Consider the following 20,925-nt stretch of genomic DNA (forward strand, 5'->3'; position numbering starts at 1 on the left):
TAAAATTTCCTAAATTTTCAATTTTAGGTAACTCTGAAGAAAAATCGCGGTTTTTAGAAGCTTAAGAAGTGATATTGGGCGATCGGTCTATATGGAGATAATTACAAACATTGGATCAGAACATGTCATATGCGCATCAGTTTACGAATCTGTGCCAAATTTTAGAACGATTGCTTCATTTTTCAAGGCTTGATTAGAAGAGACAGACGAACATCATTAGATCGTCTTAGAATTTCTCCCTTACCAAGAGTATATTTTTTTATAATCGGAAGTCGATATTTCAATTAGTTACATATGGAATCATAAACTCATTATGCCCCGTCACCATCCCAGGTTGGTGTGTATAACTCAGTAAATTTTTTAATCAAAGACAATTGCAAAAATTTAATTGGATTATTTTTATAGAAGTAATTAATATTATCATTTGGGTTATTGGAAGGAAATTAATAGCATCAATTAATTTGGTGATTGAAGCCCAAGAAAAAACTTTTTTTTTTATATATAAGGAGGATGTTTTTGGTGCGAGGTCGGACACAGTTGAATTCCCACTTATTAAAATTGTAAAAGATAATGGCCCTAGATTATAAAATGCCAACTGCCTTTTTTATATTTGCTATGCCCACCAGTGTTGCCAGTATTGGGGATTTTCCCCCAAATTGGGGATATTTTTTTGTGAATGGGGACGACATTTGGGGACTTGGGGATTTGGTGGGGAATATCCATAAATTTGGCTATTTTTGTGGGGATATTTCCGAGAAATCGGTTTTCTATAGAAAATTTTGTCAAAATTTCATTTCTATAGAAAATTTTTTCAAAGTTTTATTTCTATAGAAAATTTTGTCAAAAATTTATTTCTATAGAAAATTTTGTCAAAACTTTATTTTTATAGAAAATTTTGTTAAAATTTTATTTCTGTAGAAACTTTTGTCAAAATTTTATTTCTAAGAAAATTTTGCCAAAATTTCATTTCTATAGAAAAATTTGTCAAAATTTCATTTCTATAGAAAATTTTGTTAAAATTTTATTTCTATAGAAAATTTTGTCAAAATTTTATTTCTATAGAAAATGTTATCAATAATTTATTTCTATAGAAAATTTTGCCAAAACTTCATTTCTATAGAAAATTTTGTCAAAATTTTATTTCTATAGAAAATTTTGTCAAAATTTTATTTCTATAGAAAATTTTGTCAAAATTTTATTTCTATAGAAAAGTTTGTCAAAATTTTATTTCTATAGAAAATTTTGTCAAAATTTTATTTCTATAGAAAATTTTGTCAAAATTTTATTTCTATAGAAAATTTTGTCAAAATTTTATTTCTATAGAAAATTTTGTCAAAATTTTATTTCTATAGAAAATTTTGTCAAAATTTTATTTCTATAGAAAATTTTGTCAAAATTTTATTTCTATAGAAAATGTTATCAAAAATTTATTTCTATAGAAAATTTTGCCAAAACTTCATTTCTATAGAAAATTTTGTCAAAATTTTATTTCTATAGAAAATTTTGTCAAAATTTTATTTCTATAGAAAATTTTGTCAAAATTTTATTTCTATAGAAAATTTTGTCAAAATTTTATTTCTATAGAAAATTTTGTCAAAATTTTATTTCTATAGAAAATTTTGTCAAAATTTTATTTCTATAGAAAATTTTGTCAAAATTTCATTTCTATAGAAAATTTTGTCAAAATTTTATTTCCATAGAACATTTTGTCAAAATTTTATTTCTATAGAACATTTTGTAAAAATTTCATTTCTATAGAAAATTTTGTCAAAATTTTATTTTTATAGAAATTTTTGTCAACATTTTATTTCGATAGAAAATTTTGTCAAAATTTAATTTCTATACAAAATTTTTTCCCAATTTTGTTTCTATATAGAAAATTTTGTCAAAATTTCATTTCTATAGAAAATTTTCTCAAAATTTTATTTCTATACAAAATTTTGTCCCAATTTTTTTCTATAAGAAAATTTTGTCAAAATTTAATTTCTATAGAAAATTTTGTCAAAAGTTTATTTCTATGTAGAAAATTTAGTCAAAATTTTATTTCTATATAGAACATTTTGTCAAAAAAATTTTTTCTATATAGAACATTTTGTCAAAAAAAAATTTTTTTTTTGTTTTCTATATAGAAAATTTTCTCAAATTTTGTTTTCTATATTAATTCATAAATACAAGGGACTCCGAACTCGCATTCTTAAAATCTTGATCTTATTGCAGCTTGCTATATAATTATTACTGATTTTCCACTGACTTAAATTTAAATTGGGGATTTTTGGGGACGAAAACATCATAATTTGGGGACAAGAGCCGGAAAAATGCTGGCAACACTGATGCCCACTAGTAAATTTTCTATGAAAAATTTTAGTTTATGATACCGCGTATGAACCATATCGGTTCAAATTTTGATAGTTTTTCTTTTATATTACTAATAAATTTTTATATCAAATTTTATGTAAATTCAAATCTTTAAAATATAAATTCGAAAAAAATACAACAAGTCTCTTTAAATATAATCACATACATAGTGCAAAACATATAAAAAATCACATGTAAAAAAATAAAACAATTTTATTAGTGCAAAACTAAAAAAAAACAAATATAAAATACACAAAATTTTGGGTGCAATTACAAGGCGTGTGTTGTTAATAAAATAAATACAAAAAAAAAAAAAGACAAAGAAAATACAAAACATAAGTTCTTGATAAGTACAATACAGACAGGCTATCTAAAATATTACAAAAAGAAAAATTATTTGTAAAAAAATATTTACTTAGTACAAAGAGTTAAAAGATTAAATTTCGTTTGTGTTTTTTTTAGTTAAGAAAAGATCTATGTTAAAATACAAATACATAGAAAAGTCAATGGTTTAAAATTATAATTAGTCGTAACATTTTTGTGTTGTTATTGTATTAAGTGGTGGTGAAGGTGTAGTTGGTGTTGGTGTGGAATTACTGTAATGATTATGGTGCTTGTGGTGGTGGTGGTGGTTGAGAAGATTTTGGCAGTGCTGGCGGAGTTACGATCGTCATATTAGAATTATCACTATCACCACCAATGACTGTCTCAAGATCATCACCATATCTATAGTTGTTGTCATCTCTACGATTCTCCTTACTGTCATCACTGTGAAGGGTAGGTAGGTGGTATGAGGATTATTAAAATTTCCGTTTAAATTAAAGACACATTTTTTTTTTGATAATCAGTTTTATTTCTATCAGGCTTTTATTTCTATTCATGTTTGTTTTTTTTTTATGCTAAAGCCCCTTGACATTGGACGTTTTGATGACAAAACAATGCTTTCTTTTCTAGTTTTCATTTTGTTTTAAATAACTTTACTTGCTATACACACATCAAATATTTATTATGGGGGATATACACATTTACAAATGTGATTAGTTTGTGGGATTGAAATAGGGGAATGATGGAGATTTACATGTAAGAAAATATACATGTTCCAATTTCCAATTTGTATATACCAAAAGGAGAATTGAATATTCTTAATGCAGTATATAGACATAAAAAAATAGTTGGGAGCCAAGATATGGGAGCGTATGATGAATATTATTTTCAGGGCATTGTGGCGTATGATTGATTATAACAATAGATCACAATAAAACAAAATTGGAAATTGTAAGGAATAAAATATTTTAGTTTTATTTTTATTTCTATTTTATTTTAATATTAATATTAATTTTAGTTTAATTTTAATTTTAATTATAATTTTACATTTAAATTTAATTTTAAATTTAAATTTAAATTTAAATTAATTTAATTTATTTTGATTTGATTATAACAATAGAAATTGGAATTTACAAGGAATAAAATAATTTAATTTTATTTTTATTTCTATTTTTTAATATTAATTTTAGTTTAATTTTAATTTTAAATTTAATTTAAATTTAATTTAATTTGATTTGATTACAACAATAGATCACCATAAAACAAAATTGGAATTTTCAAGGAATAAAATAATTTAATTTTATTTTTATTTCTATTTTTATACCCTGCGCCACACTGTGGAACAGGGTATTATAAGTTAGTGCATATGTTTGTAACACCCAGAAGGAGACGAGATAGACACATGGTGCCTTTGGCAATAATGCTCAGGGTGGGCCCCTGAGTCGATATAACCATGTCCGTCTGTCCGTCCGTCCGTCCGTCTGTCTGTGAACACATTTTTGTGATCAAAGTCTAGGTCGCAATTTAAGTCCAATCGCCTTCAAATTTGGCACATGTTCCTAAATTGGGACAGAATAGAACCCTATTGATTTTGGAAGAAATCAGTTCAGATTTAGATATAGCTCCCATATATATTTTTCGCCCGATATGCACTAATATGGACCCATCAGCCAAAGTTTTATACCGATTTGCTTGAAATTTTGTACAAACATAACACTTAGTCGTATAGTCAAGTGTGCAAAATTTGATTGAAATCGGTTCAGATTTAGATGTAGCTCCCATATATATCTTTCGCCCGATATGGATTTATATGGCAGCAGAAGCCAGAGTTTTGGTCGAATTTGGTTGAAATTTTGCACTAGGAGTACAATTAGTAGTATAGTCAAGTGTACAAAATTTGGTTGAAATCGATTCAGATTTAGATATAGCTCCGATATATATCTTTCGCCCGATATGCACTTATATGGACCCAGAAGCCAGAGTTTTATCCCGATTAGCTTGCAATTTTGCACAAATAGTACAATTGGTAGTATAGTCATGTGTGCTAAATTTGATTGAAATCGGTTCAGAGTTAGATATAGCTCCTATATATATATATCTTTCGTCGGATTGTGACTTATATGGCCTCAAAAGCCAAAGTTTTGCCCTGACTTGCTTCAAATTTTGCACAAGGAGTACGTTTAATAGTATCGGTAATTGTACCAAATCAGTTCAGATTTCGATATAGCTCCCATATATAGCTTTCACCCGATTTACACTCCTTTGACCACAGAGGCCAATTTTTAACTCCGATTTAGTTGAAATTTTGCACAGGGAGTAGAATTAGCATTGTAGCTATGTGTGCCAAATTTGGTTGAAATCGGTTCTGATTTAGACCCATTTTAATTTTAATTTTAATTTTAATTTTAAATTTAAATTTAAATTTAAATTTAAATTTAATTTTAAATTAAATTAAATTAAATTAAATTAAATTAAATTAAATTAAATTAAATTAAATTAAATTAAATTAAATTAAATTAAATTAAATTAAATTAAATTAAATTAAATTAAATTAAATTAAATTAAATTAAATTAAATTAAATTAAATTAAATTAAATTAAATTAAATTAAATTAAATTAAATTAAATTAAATTAAATTAAATTAAATTAAATTAAATTAAATTAAATTAAATTAAATTAAATTAAATTAAATTAAATTAAATTAAATTAAATTAAATTAAATTAAATTAAATTAAATTAAATTAAATTAAATTAAATTAAATTAAATTAAATTAAATTAAATTAAATTAAATTAAATTAAATTAAATTAAATTAAATTAAATTAAATTAAATTAAATTAAATTAAATTAAATTAAATTAAATTAAATTAAATTAAATTAAATTAAATTAAATTAAATTAAATTAAATTAAATTAAATTAAATTAAATTAAATTAAATTAAATTAAATTAAATTAAATTAAATTAAATTAAATTAAATTAAATTAAATTAAATTAAATTAAATTAAATTAAATTAAATTAAATTAAATTAAATTAAATTAAATTAAATTAAATTAAATTAAATTAAATTAAATTAAATTAAATTAAATTAAATTAAATTAAATTAAATTAAATTAAATTAAATTAAATTAAATTAAATTAAATTAAATTAAATTAAATTAAATTAAATTAAATTAAATTAAATTAAATTAAATTAAATTAAATTAAATTAAATTAAATTAAATTAAATTAAATTAAATTAAATTAAATTAAATTAAATTAAATTAAATTAAATTAAATTAAATTAAATTAAATTAAATTAAATTAAATTAAATTAAATTAAATTAAATTAAATTAAATTAAATTAAATTAAATTAAATTAAATTAAATTAAATTAAATTAAATTAAATTAAATTAAATTAAATTAAATTAAATTAAATTAAATTAAATTAAATTAAATTAAATTAAATTAAATTAAATTAAATTAAATTAAATTAAATTAAATTAAATTAAATTAAATTAAATTAAATTAAATTAAATTAAATTAAATTAAATTAAATTAAATTAAATTAAATTAAATTAAATTAAATTAAATTAAATTAAATTAAATTAAATTAAATTAAATTAAATTAAATTAAATTAAATTAAATTAAATTAAATTAAATTAAATTAAATTAAATTAAATTAAATTAAATTAAATTAAATTAAATTAAATTAAATTAAATTAAATTAAATTAAATTAAATTAAATTAAATTAAATTAAATTAAATTAAATTAAATTAAATTAAATTAAATTAAATTAAATTAAATTAAATTAAATTAAATTAAATTAAATTAAATTAAATTAAATTAAATTAAATTAAATTAAATTAAATTAAATTAAATTAAATTAAATTAAATTAAATTAAATTAAATTAAATTAAATTAAATTAAATTAAATTAAATTAAATTAAATTAAATTAAATTAAATTAAATTAAATTAAATTAAATTAAATTAAATTAAATTAAATTAAATTAAATTAAATTAAATTAAATTAAATTAAATTAAATTAAATTAAATTAAGTTCAATTTAAATTAATTTAATTTAATTTAATTTAATTTAATTTAATTTAATTTAATTTAATTTAATTTAATTTAATTTAATTTAATTTAATTTAATTTAATTTAATTTAATTTAATTTAATTTAATTTAATTTAATTTAATTTAATTTAATTTAATTTAATTTAATTTAATTTAATTTAATTTAATTTAATTTAATTTAATTTAATTTAATTTAATTTAATTTAATTTAATTTAATTTAATTTAATTTAATTTAATTTAATTTAATTTAATTTAATTTAATTTAATTTAATTTAATTTAATTTAATTTAATTTAATTTAATTTAATTTAATTTAATTTAATTTAATTTAATTTAATTTAATTTAATTTAATTTAATTTAATTTAATTTAATTTAATTTAATTTAATTTAATTTAATTTAATTTAATTTAATTTAATTTAATTTAATTTAATTTAATTTAATTTAATTTAATTTAATTTAAATTTAATTTAATTTAATTTAATTTAATTTAATTTAATTTAATTTAATTTAATTTAATTTAATTTAATTTAATTTAATTTAATTTAATTTAATTTAATTTAATTTAATTTAATTTAATTTAATTTAATTTAATTTAATTTAATTTAATTTAATTTAATTTAATTTAATTTAATTTAATTTAATTTAATTTAATTTAATTTAATTTAATTTAATTTAATTTAATTTAATTTAATTTAATTTAATTTAATTTAATTTAATTTAATTTAATTTAATTTAATTTAATTTAATTTAATTTAATTTAATTTAATTTAATTTAATTTAATTTAATTTAATTTAATTTAATTTAATTTAATTTAATTTAATTTAATTTAATTTAATTTAATTTAATTTAATTTAATTTAATTTAATTTAATTTAATTTAATTTAATTTAATTTAATTTAATTTAATTTAATTTAATTTAATTTAATTTAATTTAATTTAATTTAATTTAATTTAATTTAATTTAATTTAATTTAATTTAATTTAATTTAATTTAATTTAATTTAATTTAATTTAATTTAATTTAATTTAATTTAATTTAATTTAATTTAATTTAATTTAATTTAATTTAATTTAATTTAATTTAATTTAATTTAATTTAATTTAATTTAATTTAATTTAATTTAATTTAATTTAATTTAATTTAATTTAATTTAATTTAATTTAATTTAATTTAATTTAATTTAATTTAATTTAATTTAATTTAATTTAATTTAATTTAATTTAATTTAATTTAATTTAATTTAATTTAATTTAATTTAATTTAATTTAATTTAATTTAATTTAATTTAATTTAATTTAATTTAATTTAATTTAATTTAATTTAATTTAATTTAATTTAATTTAATTTAATTTAATTTAATTTAATTTAATTTAATTTAATTTAATTTAATTTAATTTAATTTAATTTAATTTAATTTAATTTAATTTAATTTAATTTAATTTAATTTAATTTAATTTAATTTAATTTAATTTAATTTAATTTAATTTAATTTAATTTAATTTAATTTAATTTAATTTAATTTAATTTAATTTAATTTAATTTAATTTAATTTAATTTAATTTAATTTAATTTAATTTAATTTAATTTAATTTAATTTAATTTAATTTAATTTAATTTAATTTAATTTAATTTAATTTAATTTAATTTAATTTAATTTAATTTAATTTAATTTAATTTAATTTAATTTAATTTAATTTAATTTAATTTAATTTAATTTAATTTAATTTAATTTAATTTAATTTAATTTAATTTAATTTAATTTAATTTAATTTAATTTAATTTAATTTAATTTAATTTAATTTAATTTAATTTAATTTAATTTAATTTAATTTAATTTAATTTAATTTAATTTAATTTAATTTAATTTAATTTAATTTAATTTAATTTAATTTAATTTAATTTAATTTAATTTAATTTAATTTAATTTAATTTAATTTAATTTAATTTAATTTAATTTAATTTAATTTAATTTAATTTAATTTAATTTAATTTAATTTAATTTAATTTAATTTAATTTAATTTAATTTAATTTAATTTAATTTAATTTAATTTAATTTAATTTAATTTAATTTAATTTAATTTAATTTAATTTAATTTAATTTAATTTAATTTAATTTAATTTAATTTAATTTAATTTAATTTAATTTAATTTAATTTAATTTAATTTAATTTAATTTAATTTAATTTAATTTAATTTAATTTAATTTAATTTAATTTAATTTAATTTAATTTAATTTAATTTAATTTAATTTAATTTAATTTAATTTAATTTAATTTAATTTAATTTAATTTAATTTAATTTAATTTAATTTAATTTAATTTAATTTAATTTAATTTAATTTAATTTAATTTAATTTAATTTAATTTAATTTAATTTAATTTAATTTAATTTAATTTAATTTAATTTAATTTAATTTAATTTAATTTAATTTAATTTAATTTAATTTAATTTAATTTAATTTAATTTAATTTAATTTAATTTAATTTAATTTAATTTAATTTAATTTAATTTAATTTAATTTAATTTAATTTAATTTAATTTAATTTAATTTAATTTAATTTAATTTAATTTAATTTAATTTAATTTAATTTAATTTAACCCTGGACAGTCATCCTTCGTCAAAATGACGACGCGTAATTTCATTTTCGATTTAACATGCATTTTAGTCGATTGGGAAATGATCAATTTGAGTAATACTAATTCAAGAATTTTATGATTTTTTGTTTTATACTAATTAAAAACAAATTGAATAAGAAAATAAACTCAGTTTTGTTTCTCATTTTTTCTTACGATGTAAATTATGGCGCCTTGAAATAAGCCGTAGTCAAAATGACGAAGGATGACGTTAGTGTATAAAAAATAAGGATGACTTTCCAGGGTTAATTTGATTTGATTTGATTTGATTTAATTTAATTTAATTTAATTTAATTTAATTTAATTTAATTTAATTTAATTTAATTTAATTTAATTTAATTTAATTTAATTTAATTTAATTTAATTTAATTTAATTTAATTTAATTTAATTTAATTTAATTTAATTTAATTTAATTTAATTTAATTTAATTTAATTTAATTTAATTTAATTTAATTTAATTTAATTTAATTTAATTTAATTTAATTTAATTTAATTTAATTTAATTTAATTTAATTTAATTTAATTTAATTTAATTTAATTTAATTTAATTTAATTTAATTTAATTTAATTTAATTTAATTTAATTTAATTTAATTTAATTTAATTTAATTTAATTTAATTTAATTTAATTTAATTTAATTTAATTTAATTTAATTTAATTTAACTTAATTTAACTTAATTTTAAATTCATCATACGAATACTTAAAATATTTGCGTGCTGTTCGACTTTTAATTGACTCTTACTCTCTTACTCTTGACTCCCAAACATTCTCTTTTGGGTTTTTGTTTTCTCTATGACTATACATTAATTACTCTATACAACATTTATATATGAGAGGAGATATATTTGTGTAGATAATTGAGTTGAATGTGATTGAGGTTATGAAGGAGGTTTGTTTTTTTAATTCTATTTGTAATTAAATTCTCTCAGTATACTAACATTTTCAACAATATCACCTTGACTTTACAAAACTTGGTAAAGTTATAAAATGGGTTCGAAAAATATGTTCCTGGTATTTATTGATCTTTTTGCACTCTCTTTGTTTGTTTTTGTTTTTTGTATATGTCGTAGTATTTGTTGTAGAAGATAGGTGGCTTACTATTTTCTGTATTAAATATGTGAATATATGTATGGATATTTTGGGGCATATGTATGTGTGTTTGGTGTCAATGCGTTGTGTAGACGCTGAGCGACTCAGACTTCCTTCACTGGACTACAGGGTACATAGGGAGGACTTCTTGTCGTACTTGTTGCTGATGTAGGCGTTGAACATGTTGGTGAATTTTCATTAGTTGTTGTTGTTGTAGCAGTTGTTGGTGTCGTTGTCGTCGTCAATGTTGTTGTAGTATTTGTCGTCGCTGTGGTGCCTGTCCCATTTTTAGTAGTATAATCATAATTATTATCTATGGTATTAGTAGGCGTGATGGTAGTTGTTGTAGTGGGTAAAGAATCATTGGAATTATTCGAAATATTGCCCAATAGCAAAGGACTTATATTGAGTAGTTTACTTGGTCTGCGACCGGTTACCAAAAGTCTGTAGATCACATGCGTAAATATGTTGAAAATTTGTTTGTTTGTTTCCAAGAGTAACGATCATCGGCAATTGGAAAGGGTGGTTTTGGTGTGAGACAATGTGAGAAGATACACACACACACACATACGCATCGACGCATAATATCGTGGTATACACACACGCATACATACATACACATATTGATTATAGATATATCAAAAAAAGAATCAAAATCAATTTTTTTTTTGCCCAAAAAATAGAAAGGCACAAAGAAATAACAATAAAAAAAGAGAAAAATAGAAAATATATGTATAGAAGACATATTAACATAAGAATATTTATCAATAGGATTCTGGAGTTTATCACAAGTGAAAAGAATTGTATATATTTTATTTCGGTAATAAAATAAATTAGACAAAAAGTAAAAAAAAAAAATTCAAAAATTGAAACAAAACCACATTTTACTAAAAAAAACAAAAATATTTTTAAGAGACTTCAAAAGTGGTGTAGAGAAGAAAAATATTTGTAGGAGGTGTCTTGAGAGGTTGATGTTTAAGATAAAATATTAAAACATATCCGAAAAAGACAAAAAATTATCAGTGTGATTACTTTGTATTATTATTAGAATATTATTTATAGTTAAAGCTAATTTATTGCATTCGAAGCTAGCAAATTACTTGATATGCATATTTTTGTAGAGATTTGTACCAAGGATCGTATGATTCATTTTAATATAACGCCATGGGTGCGTATGACTTTGTTTTAAATTATATTAATAATACGCAATCTGGGATAAGGCTAATAAATGAGTTGATATTTCATTTCATTTATTCAATTAATAATCGCTAAGCCATACAGGCCAAATTGTTTACATTGTTTTACTAATTGACACAAGTTTATGCATATTTTTATAGAAATTGCACCAGAAATTATAATAAAATTATTCATAAGATCAATAATTTTCTTATAATTTTTATAATTCCATGTGTGTGTATGCTGTTTTTTTTTTTAATTACATAAATAATACGCATACTGGGATAAGGCCAGTAAATTATGTGGTATTTAAGCATATCTTTGCAAAGATTAAACCGGAGATCGTATGATTCATTTTAGTATGAATTCAAGGTTGCTTGATAAAGAAAAAATCTCTAAAGCTATTGAAACATATCCGGAGAGGAAATAAAATTTTATTTATCAGTTTTTTTTTTTGTGTATAATTGAGAATACTTTTCTAGTTAAAGGTAATTTATTGTTAAAATAAATTTTTGCAAATATTATACCGAAAATATTATGATTGATTTTAGTATGACTTCAAGGTTGTTTGAGAAAGAAATAAATCTCTAAAACCTTTAAAACATATCCGAAAAGGAAATAAAATAATTTGCTAGTTGCTTTTTTTTGTATTATTTAGAATATTTTTTTTTGTAGGCAAATGTTTGTAGAGATTGTACCAAGTATAATGGGTTCCTATGAATTTGTTTTTAATTATGATAAATAATACGCAAATTGATGGTGAGAAATAGTACCAGGGATCGTATGAATAATTTTATTGTGATTCCATGGGTGCGTATGCTTTTTCATTCATTAATTATAAGCAAACTGGGACAAGGTCAGTAAATTACAGGGTAGTTAAGTATAGCTTTGCAAAAATTATACCGAAGATCGTAGGATTCATTTCAATATGACTCCAGGCTGGTTTGACAAAGAAAAAAATCTCTAAAAGTATTTAAACATATCCAGAATGGATATGTGTTTTTGTGTATAATTTGCAATATTTATTTCTAGTAAAAAACGAATTTATTGTTAAGAATATCATTGCAAATACTATATCGAAGATCTTATGATTCATTTTATTATGATTTCCGGGTTGTTTGAGAAAGAAATAAATCTCTAAAAATTTTAAAACATATCCGGAACGTTATTATTTAAACTATTTATCGTGTTAAAGCTCATTTATTGCCTTGGAAGTCAGCCATTTAATTGGTAGGCAAAGTTTTGTAGAGATTTGTACCAAGGATCGTATGATTCATTTTAATATAACGCCATGGGTGCGTATGACTTTGTTTTAAATTATATTAATAATACGCAATCTGGGATAAGGCTAATAAATGAGTTGATATTTCATTTCATTTATTCAATTAATAATCGCTAAGCCATACAGGCCAACTTGTTTACATTGTTTTACTAATTGACACAAGTTTATGCATATTTTTATAGAAATTGCACCAGAAATTATAATAAAATTATTCATACGATCAATAATTTTATTATAAATTTTTTAATTCCATGTGTGTGTATGCTGTTTTTTTTTTATTACATAAATAATACGCATACTGGGATAAGGCCAGTAAATTATGTGGTATTTAAGCATATCTTTGCAAAGATTAAACCGGAGATCGTATGATTCATTTTAGTATGAATTCAGGGTTGCTTGATAAAGAAAAAATCTCTAAAGCTATTGAAACATATCAGGAGAGGAAATAAAATTATTTATTTTATTTGTTTTTAATTATGATAAATAATACGCAAATTGAATTAAGTGAGAAATAGTACCAGGGATCGTATGAATAATTTTATTGTGATTCCATGGGTGCGTATGCTTTTTTATTCATTAATTATAAGCAAACTGCGACAAGGCCAGTAAGTTACGGGGTAGTTAAGCATAGCTTTGCAAAAATTATACCGCATATCGTAGGATTCATTTTAGTATGAATTCAGGGTTGCCGAAAATCTTACGATTGATTTTAGTATGATTTCAAGGTTGTTTGAGAAAGAAATAAATCTCTAAAACCTTTAAAACATATCCGAAATAAAATAATTTACCAGTTTTTTTTTTGTATTATTTAGAAGATTTTTTTTTGATAAGAGAAATAGTACCAGGGATCGTATGAATAATTTTATTGTAATTCCATGGGTGCGTATGTTTTGTTATCTATTACATAAATAATACACAAACTGGGACAAGGTCAGTAAATTACGGGGTAGTTAGGCATAGCTTTGCAAAAATTATACCGGAGATCGTATGATTCATTTTAATATGACTCTAGGCTGATTTGATAAAGAAAAAAATCTCTAAAAGTATTTAAACATATCCGGAAGGAATGTGTTTTTGTGTATTATTTGGAATATTTATTTCTAGTAAAAAAAGAATTTATTGTTAAGAATATATTTGCAAATATCATACCGCAGGTCTCATGATTCATTTTAGTATGATTTATTTGAGAAAGAAATAAGCTCTAAAAATTTTAAAACATATCCGGAAAGAAAAAAGAAAATAATTTATCGGTCTGATTTTCTTTCGTATTATTTAAACTATTTATCTCGTTAAAGTTAATTTATTGCCTTGGAAGTCAGCCAATTACTTGGTAGGCAAAGTTTTGTAGAGATTTATACCAAGGATCGTATGATTCTTTTTAATATGATTCCATGGGTGCGTATGATTTTTTTTATTATATTAATAATACAAACTGGGACAAGGTCAGCAAATCACTTGGTATTTAGGCAAAAATTTCATTGTTGGTTGTTCTCAATTATATTACTAATACGCAAACAGGGAAAATTTTGAATTCTTTTTATAAATAGTCAGAATGTTTCAGTATTTATAGCGTAGTTCTTTTTTAAGTTAAATATTAATGAATTATATTTGATGTAATCTTAATATTTTCATTATTAATAACCTACAAATTGCAATCATTCAAAGCCATCAATTTACTAATGTCAAGCAAACAAAAACAATTGACTCCGCTGTTCATATATCGGGCATTTACTCCTATCTTAAGAAGTATCATAATGCAGAATATAAAGTACGATCGTGCTTTGGCTAGTGTAATTTTTTGATATTTTTGTTTTTAGTTTCTTATAATCATAGAATATAGACAGTGTGTGTGTATAGTTTTCAGGTTATATTAGTGTATTATTATTAGTGTTAGATGGAAATATGAAATGAATTTGTATAGAGAGGTGGTGATTAAATTAGACAATGTATATATTTATTAAGAGGGTTTCCCAAATTTGAAAATATGCATATTTGATCAAGTCAAAAATTTTTTTTTTATATAAAGCTTTCACAGACCAATAACTCGCCCTGTGCAGTGTTGCCAGCATTGGGGGTTTTTCCCCAAATTGGGTATATTTTTTTTCATGGATGGGAACGTAATTTTTGATCTAGGGACTTGGAAATTTGGTTGGGAATTTCCATAAATTTGGAGATGTTTGTGGGGATTTTTTCGAAATTGTTTCAGTATAGTAAATCAGATTTACATGAAATTATCTTCATTTTAGTCAAACTTTGCTCTTCTTTATTCCACAACATCATTAGGACTAAAAACACGATTTTATTTCGTTGGACCAAGCGCTAATTTATAATTTTACTCGGCTTGAGTAAGACATTTTTCTACAATTGTGAAATCATTTCGCGAAGACCCAGGCCTACATGTTGCCCCTCATTAGTGTTCATTACCACCTTGGGCAAGGTATCCTATAAATTTGGGGTATAGTCACACTAGACAAATATTTGAACAAAATGACTGTCAAACTTTTCTTCATCACTATCTATTGAAATATCTGGTTACCGGGTTTGGAATGCTATCCTACCATGATCTCAGCAAAAAAGGGCTTCCAAAAAATAGTTTGGATCCCCCAACTTGTAATCCGGAGGTAATGTAAACACAAAAAAAAATATTTTTTGTCTTCAATCTCGAAATTAATTGATCCAATTAATTTTAAATTGAAATGTCTTCAATCACAGAAATTATATTATCAATCACCAAAGTCAATTAAAAAATTAATTGCTCCAATCAAACAATTAATTGATACAATTAATTGTTTGTGATTGATTTTTTTTTTTTCAATTAAAAATTGTGTTGAACCAATTAAATTTTTAATTGAATATTTTTTTTTTTAAATCTATCAAAATTTTAATTGGAAAAATTTAAGTGATATTTTTTTTTGTGAACTTGGAGCATCTCCAATGAATTATACAAGAGATTGACATAAGGAGGAAGTACTTCTTTTTCGTATCTTTTGCATTGCTTAAAACGTTGTGACTTGGAAAAAACGAACAAAAAAATTGGCAATTTTCACATTTTGTTTTTTTTTTTTTATTTATTGTTTAACATTTTTATTATACTTTTGTATTGTAATTATCTAAATTTTTACAATTTGAAAATTTTTTTCGGTCCGCTCACAGGTGAACCTGAATATTTTGGCACCATAACAACTCCTGAGTACACTTAGTCACAAACGCCTTCTTCCGGCGTATATTTTTGTAGAAATATAGTTTTCCCATTTAAACAAATGATAATTCTAGTAAATTCTTCAAATCCTATGACAACAAATTTCTATAGAAATAAAATTTTGGCAATATTTTCTATAGAAATTAAAATTTGTCAAAATTTTCTATAGAAATAAAATTTTGACAACATTTTCTATAGAAATAAAATTTTGATAAAAATTTCTATAGAAACAAAATTTTAATAAAATTTTCTATAGAAATAGAATTTGACAAAAATTTCTATAGACATCAAATTTTGATAAAATTTTCAATAGAAACAAAATATTGATAAAAATGTCTATAGAAACAAAATTTTGACAAAATAGTATTTCTACAGAAATAAAGTTTTTGACAAAATTTCCTATAGAAATAAAATTTTGACAAAAATGTCTGTAAAAATCAAATTTTGACAAAATTGTCTGTAGAAATCAAATTTTGACAAAATTTTCTATAGAAATACAATTTTGACAACATTTTCTAAAGAAATATAATTTAGACAAAATTTTCTATAGAAATAAAATTTTGACAAAATTTTCTATAGAAATAAAATTTTGACAAAATTTTCTATATAAATAAAATTTTGTCAAAATTTTGTATAGAAATAAAATTTTGAAAAAATTTTCTATAGAAACAAAATTTTGAAAAAATTTTGTATAGAAACAAAATTTTGAAAAAATTTTGTATAGAAATAAAATTTTGACAAAATTTTCTGTAGAAATAAAATTTTGACAAAATTTTCTATAGAAATAAAATTTTGACAAAATTTTCTATAGAAAAAAATTTTGACAAAATTTTCTATAGAAATAATATTTTGACAAAATTTTCTATAGAAATAAAATTTTGACAAAATTTTCTATAGAAATAAAATTTTGACAAAATTTTCTATAGAAATAAAATTTTGATAAAATTTTCTATAGAAATAAAATTTGGACAAATTTTTCTACGGAAATAAAATTTTGACAAAATTTTCTATAGAAATAAAATTTTGACAAAATTTTCTATAGAAATAAAATTTTGATAAAAATATCTATAGAAACTAAATTTTGATAAAATTTTCTATAGAAATTGAATTTGACAAAAAATTTCTATAGAAATAAAATTTTGACAAAATTTTCTATAGAAATAAAATGTTGACAAAATTTTATTTCTATAGAAAAACCATTTTGATAACATTTTCTATAGAAATAAAATTTAGACAAAATTTTCTACGGAAATAAAATTTGGACATAATTGTTTTATTTCTAGAAAAATAACATTTTGATAAAATTTTCTATAGAAATAAAATTTGGACAAAATTTTCTACGGAAATAAAATTTGGACATAATTGTTTTATTTCTATAAAAATAACATTTTGATAAAACTTTCTATAGAAATAAAATTTGGACAAAATTTTCTACGGAAATAAAATTTTGACAAAATTTTCTTTAGAAATAAAATTTTGACAAAAAAAAAATTCTAAAGAAATAACATTTTGACGAAATTTTCTACCGAAATACAATTTTGACAAAATTTTCTATAGAAATAGAATTTGACAAAAATTTTTATCAAAAATATTTTGATAAAATTTTCTATAGAAACAGAATTTGACAAAAAATTTCTATAGAAATAAAATTTTGACAAAATTTTCTATAGAAATAACATTTTGATAAAATTTTCTATAGAAATAAAATTTGGACAAAATTTTCTACGGATATAAAATTGTGACAAAATTTTCTACAGAAATAAAATTTTGACAAAATTTTCTATAGAAAAAAAAATTGATAAAAATTTCTATAGAAACAAAATTTTGATAAAATTTTCCATGGAAGTAGAATTTGACAAAAAAAAAATTCTATGGAAATAAAATTTTGACAAAATTTTCTGTAGAAATAGAATTTGACAAAAAATTTCTATAGAAACAAAATTTTGAAAAAATTTTCTATAGAAATAACATTTTGATAAAATTTTCTATAGAAATAAAATTTGGACAAAATTTTCTACGGAAATAAAATTTTGACAAAATTTTCTATAGAAAAAAATTTTGATAAAAATTTCTATAGAAACAAAATTTTGATAAAATTTTCTATGGAAATAGAATTTGACAAAAAATTTTTATAGAAACAAAATTTTGACAAAATTATCTATAGAAATAAAATTTTGACAAAATTTTCTATAGAAATAGAATTTGACAAAACAATTCTATAGAAATAACATTTTGACGAAACAAACGGACATAAAATTTTAACAAAATTTTCTATGGAAATATAATTTGACAAAGATTTCTATGGAAATATAATTTGACAAAAAATTTCTATAGAAATAAAATTTTGACAAAATCTTCTAAAGAAACAAAATTTTGACAAAATTTTATTTCTACAAAAAATTTCTATGAAAATGAAATTTTGACAAAATTTTCTATAGAAATAACATTTTGATAAAATTTTGTATAGAAATAAAATTTGGACAAAATTTTCTACGGAAATAAAATTTTGACAAAATTTTCTATAGAAATAAAATTTTGATAAAATAATCTATAGAAATTAAATTTTGAGATAATTTTCTATAGAAATAAAATTTTGACAAAATTTTCTATAGAAATCAAATTTTGACAAAATTTTCTATAGAAATAAAATTTTGACAAAATTTTCTATACAAATAAAATTTGGACAAAATTTTCTATGGAAATAAAATTTTGACAAAATTTTCTATAGAAATAACATTTTGATAAAATTTTGTATAGAAATAAAACTTTGACAAAATATTCTATACAAATAAAATTTGGACAAAATTTTCTATGGAAATAAAATTTTGACAAAATTTTCTATAGAAATAACATTTTGATAAAATTTTGTATAGAAATAAAACTTTGACAAAATTTTCTATAGAAATAAAATTTTGACAAAAATTTCTATAGAAATAAAATTTTGACAAAATTTTCTATACAAATAAAATTTTGACAAAATTTTCTATAGAAATAAAATTTTGACAAAATTTTCTACAGAAATAAAATTGTGACAAAATTTTCTATAGAAATAAAATTTTGACAAAATTTTCTATAGAAATAAAATTTGGAAAAATTTTTCAATATTTTTTGATTAATATAAATTTTGTGCAATTAAAAATTTGGGAAACCCTTAAAACACAATTAGACAAATGATAAAGTGTTTTAGTTAACTTATAACTAAAAATTAAATATTTCGTACACCAAAAATGTTCACCATGGACTTGTTAATCAAAGACATAGGGACCATAATGGACATTGAATTAATTTGAACAAATAGACAATTCAATACAATTTAGGACAATACAAGTAGACAAAATCCAAATTAGTTTTTTGGAAATAAACTTAATTATTCCTTAAACCTTTTACAAATAGCGATAGGACTTAAAAACTATTAATTGGTTTTAATTAATTCGTATAGCGTTAATTTCATTTAATATTTTTGAATAATTATTTGTGGAGTACAAATTTAATTCTTTTTTCAAAATTTAAGCAAATAAAAAATAAATAAAGTGGTAAATTTAGTGGTTAAGGCGAGAACAATGATATGGTAGGCGGGTAGATTATAATTTTTTTTGTTTTATTTATAAGGGTTTTAATTTGTTTATTTTATTTTTATTTTTTTACTAAACTCTACAAACAAATAATTTCCAAACTCAACCATAATGTAAAAAAAGATAACCTTTAACCCAGTTTAGTTGAAATATATGTATGTTTTTTAATCTAGTATATTAACCAAACCATGCATAGTATTAGTAATAAAAAAATATTTAAAGCATATATAGAAATTTAATAAAAATTTCTTTTAAAACTCAATAAAGTGAAGAACAGAAATTTGAAATTTGGAAAAAAAATTTAAAAAAAGACTTACCCGCTTAACTCAAGCATAGAACCACGACGTACATTACGTCTATGACTGGCCGTAACGGGGAAGGGTCCTGCATGACCCGAATCACCAATGCCCGCAGAGCCAGAACCCGATGAAATGGATTGCGATCGTTTATCCAAACGAGGATTATAGGGCATTGAAGGCACAACCACCATTTGGCTAAGAGCCGCAGCCAAGGCAGGATCAGAGCCCCGGGCTGAAGAACCATCGGTACCATCTACAGTCATAATACTGCCACCAGCACCTCCCCTGGAACCGGAACTTTCACGACGGAATAGACCTATGACGGACTTGGGCTGTTTAGGTTTGTTTATACCACCTAGGGATTTTTTGTATTTTTTTTTTTTGCAAATTTGGTGGGGTTTTTGTGTGGTGGGTGTTGGTTCATTATTTCAGTGATTTGTTGTTGTTTTTTTGTTTAGATTGGATGCATGATCATAGCGTGCAACGATGTTGTAGATTTCAAGGATTTCAAATTGGCCAAAGATATACACATGATGATGTCAATGGGTGTTTATTTCATTCATTTTTTTAATGTTATGATGTGGAATGATTTTTGTTGTTGTTGTTGGAAATGATTTGAGCGTGCCACACACGTTATTCATTACAATTACATTCATACATCATAGCAGTTTTACGATTTGGTGGTGGTGTGTGTGTGTGATTTTATTTCAAGGAGTTTCCAAAATAGTGTTCAAAGTTTATATGCCATAGAGAAACAAAGAGAGAGATATAAATAAGATAAAGAGAGATAGTAGTAGAAATGGGAGAACAATATAGAAAATAATACAGTACAACATACAGTACTCAATAATAAAATTAAACAATACAGTACAAGATACAGTATTCAATAATATATTGTACAGTACAATTCGATATACAGTCCAATATAG

General features: G+C 20.0%; 1 protein-coding gene across 20 annotated transcripts in view; it reads right to left on the minus strand.

Annotated features, from left to right (window-relative positions):
* Nucleotides 1-20,925, minus strand: part of Nhe2 (Na[+]/H[+] hydrogen exchanger 2) — a 169,501-nt gene that overhangs the window by 13,635 nt on the left and 134,941 nt on the right. For 15 of the 20 annotated variants that reach the window (XM_075296924.1, XM_075296913.1, XM_075296920.1 and 12 more), the window contains one exon: nt 20,015-20,351. In XM_075296924.1, coding sequence (XP_075153039.1) covers nt 20,015-20,351 — 337 coding nt within the window. Of the gene's footprint in view, nt 1-2,550; nt 3,124-10,201; nt 10,913-20,014; nt 20,352-20,925 lie in introns of those variants that run through there. The other 5 variants (XM_075296917.1, XM_075296926.1, XM_075296923.1 and 2 more) reach the window with 2 other exon arrangements.

Source organism: Haematobia irritans, chromosome 2 (assembly GCF_050003625.1).
Source record: "Haematobia irritans isolate KBUSLIRL chromosome 2, ASM5000362v1, whole genome shotgun sequence".
In the NCBI taxonomy this organism is placed as follows: domain Eukaryota; kingdom Metazoa; phylum Arthropoda; class Insecta; order Diptera; family Muscidae; genus Haematobia; species Haematobia irritans.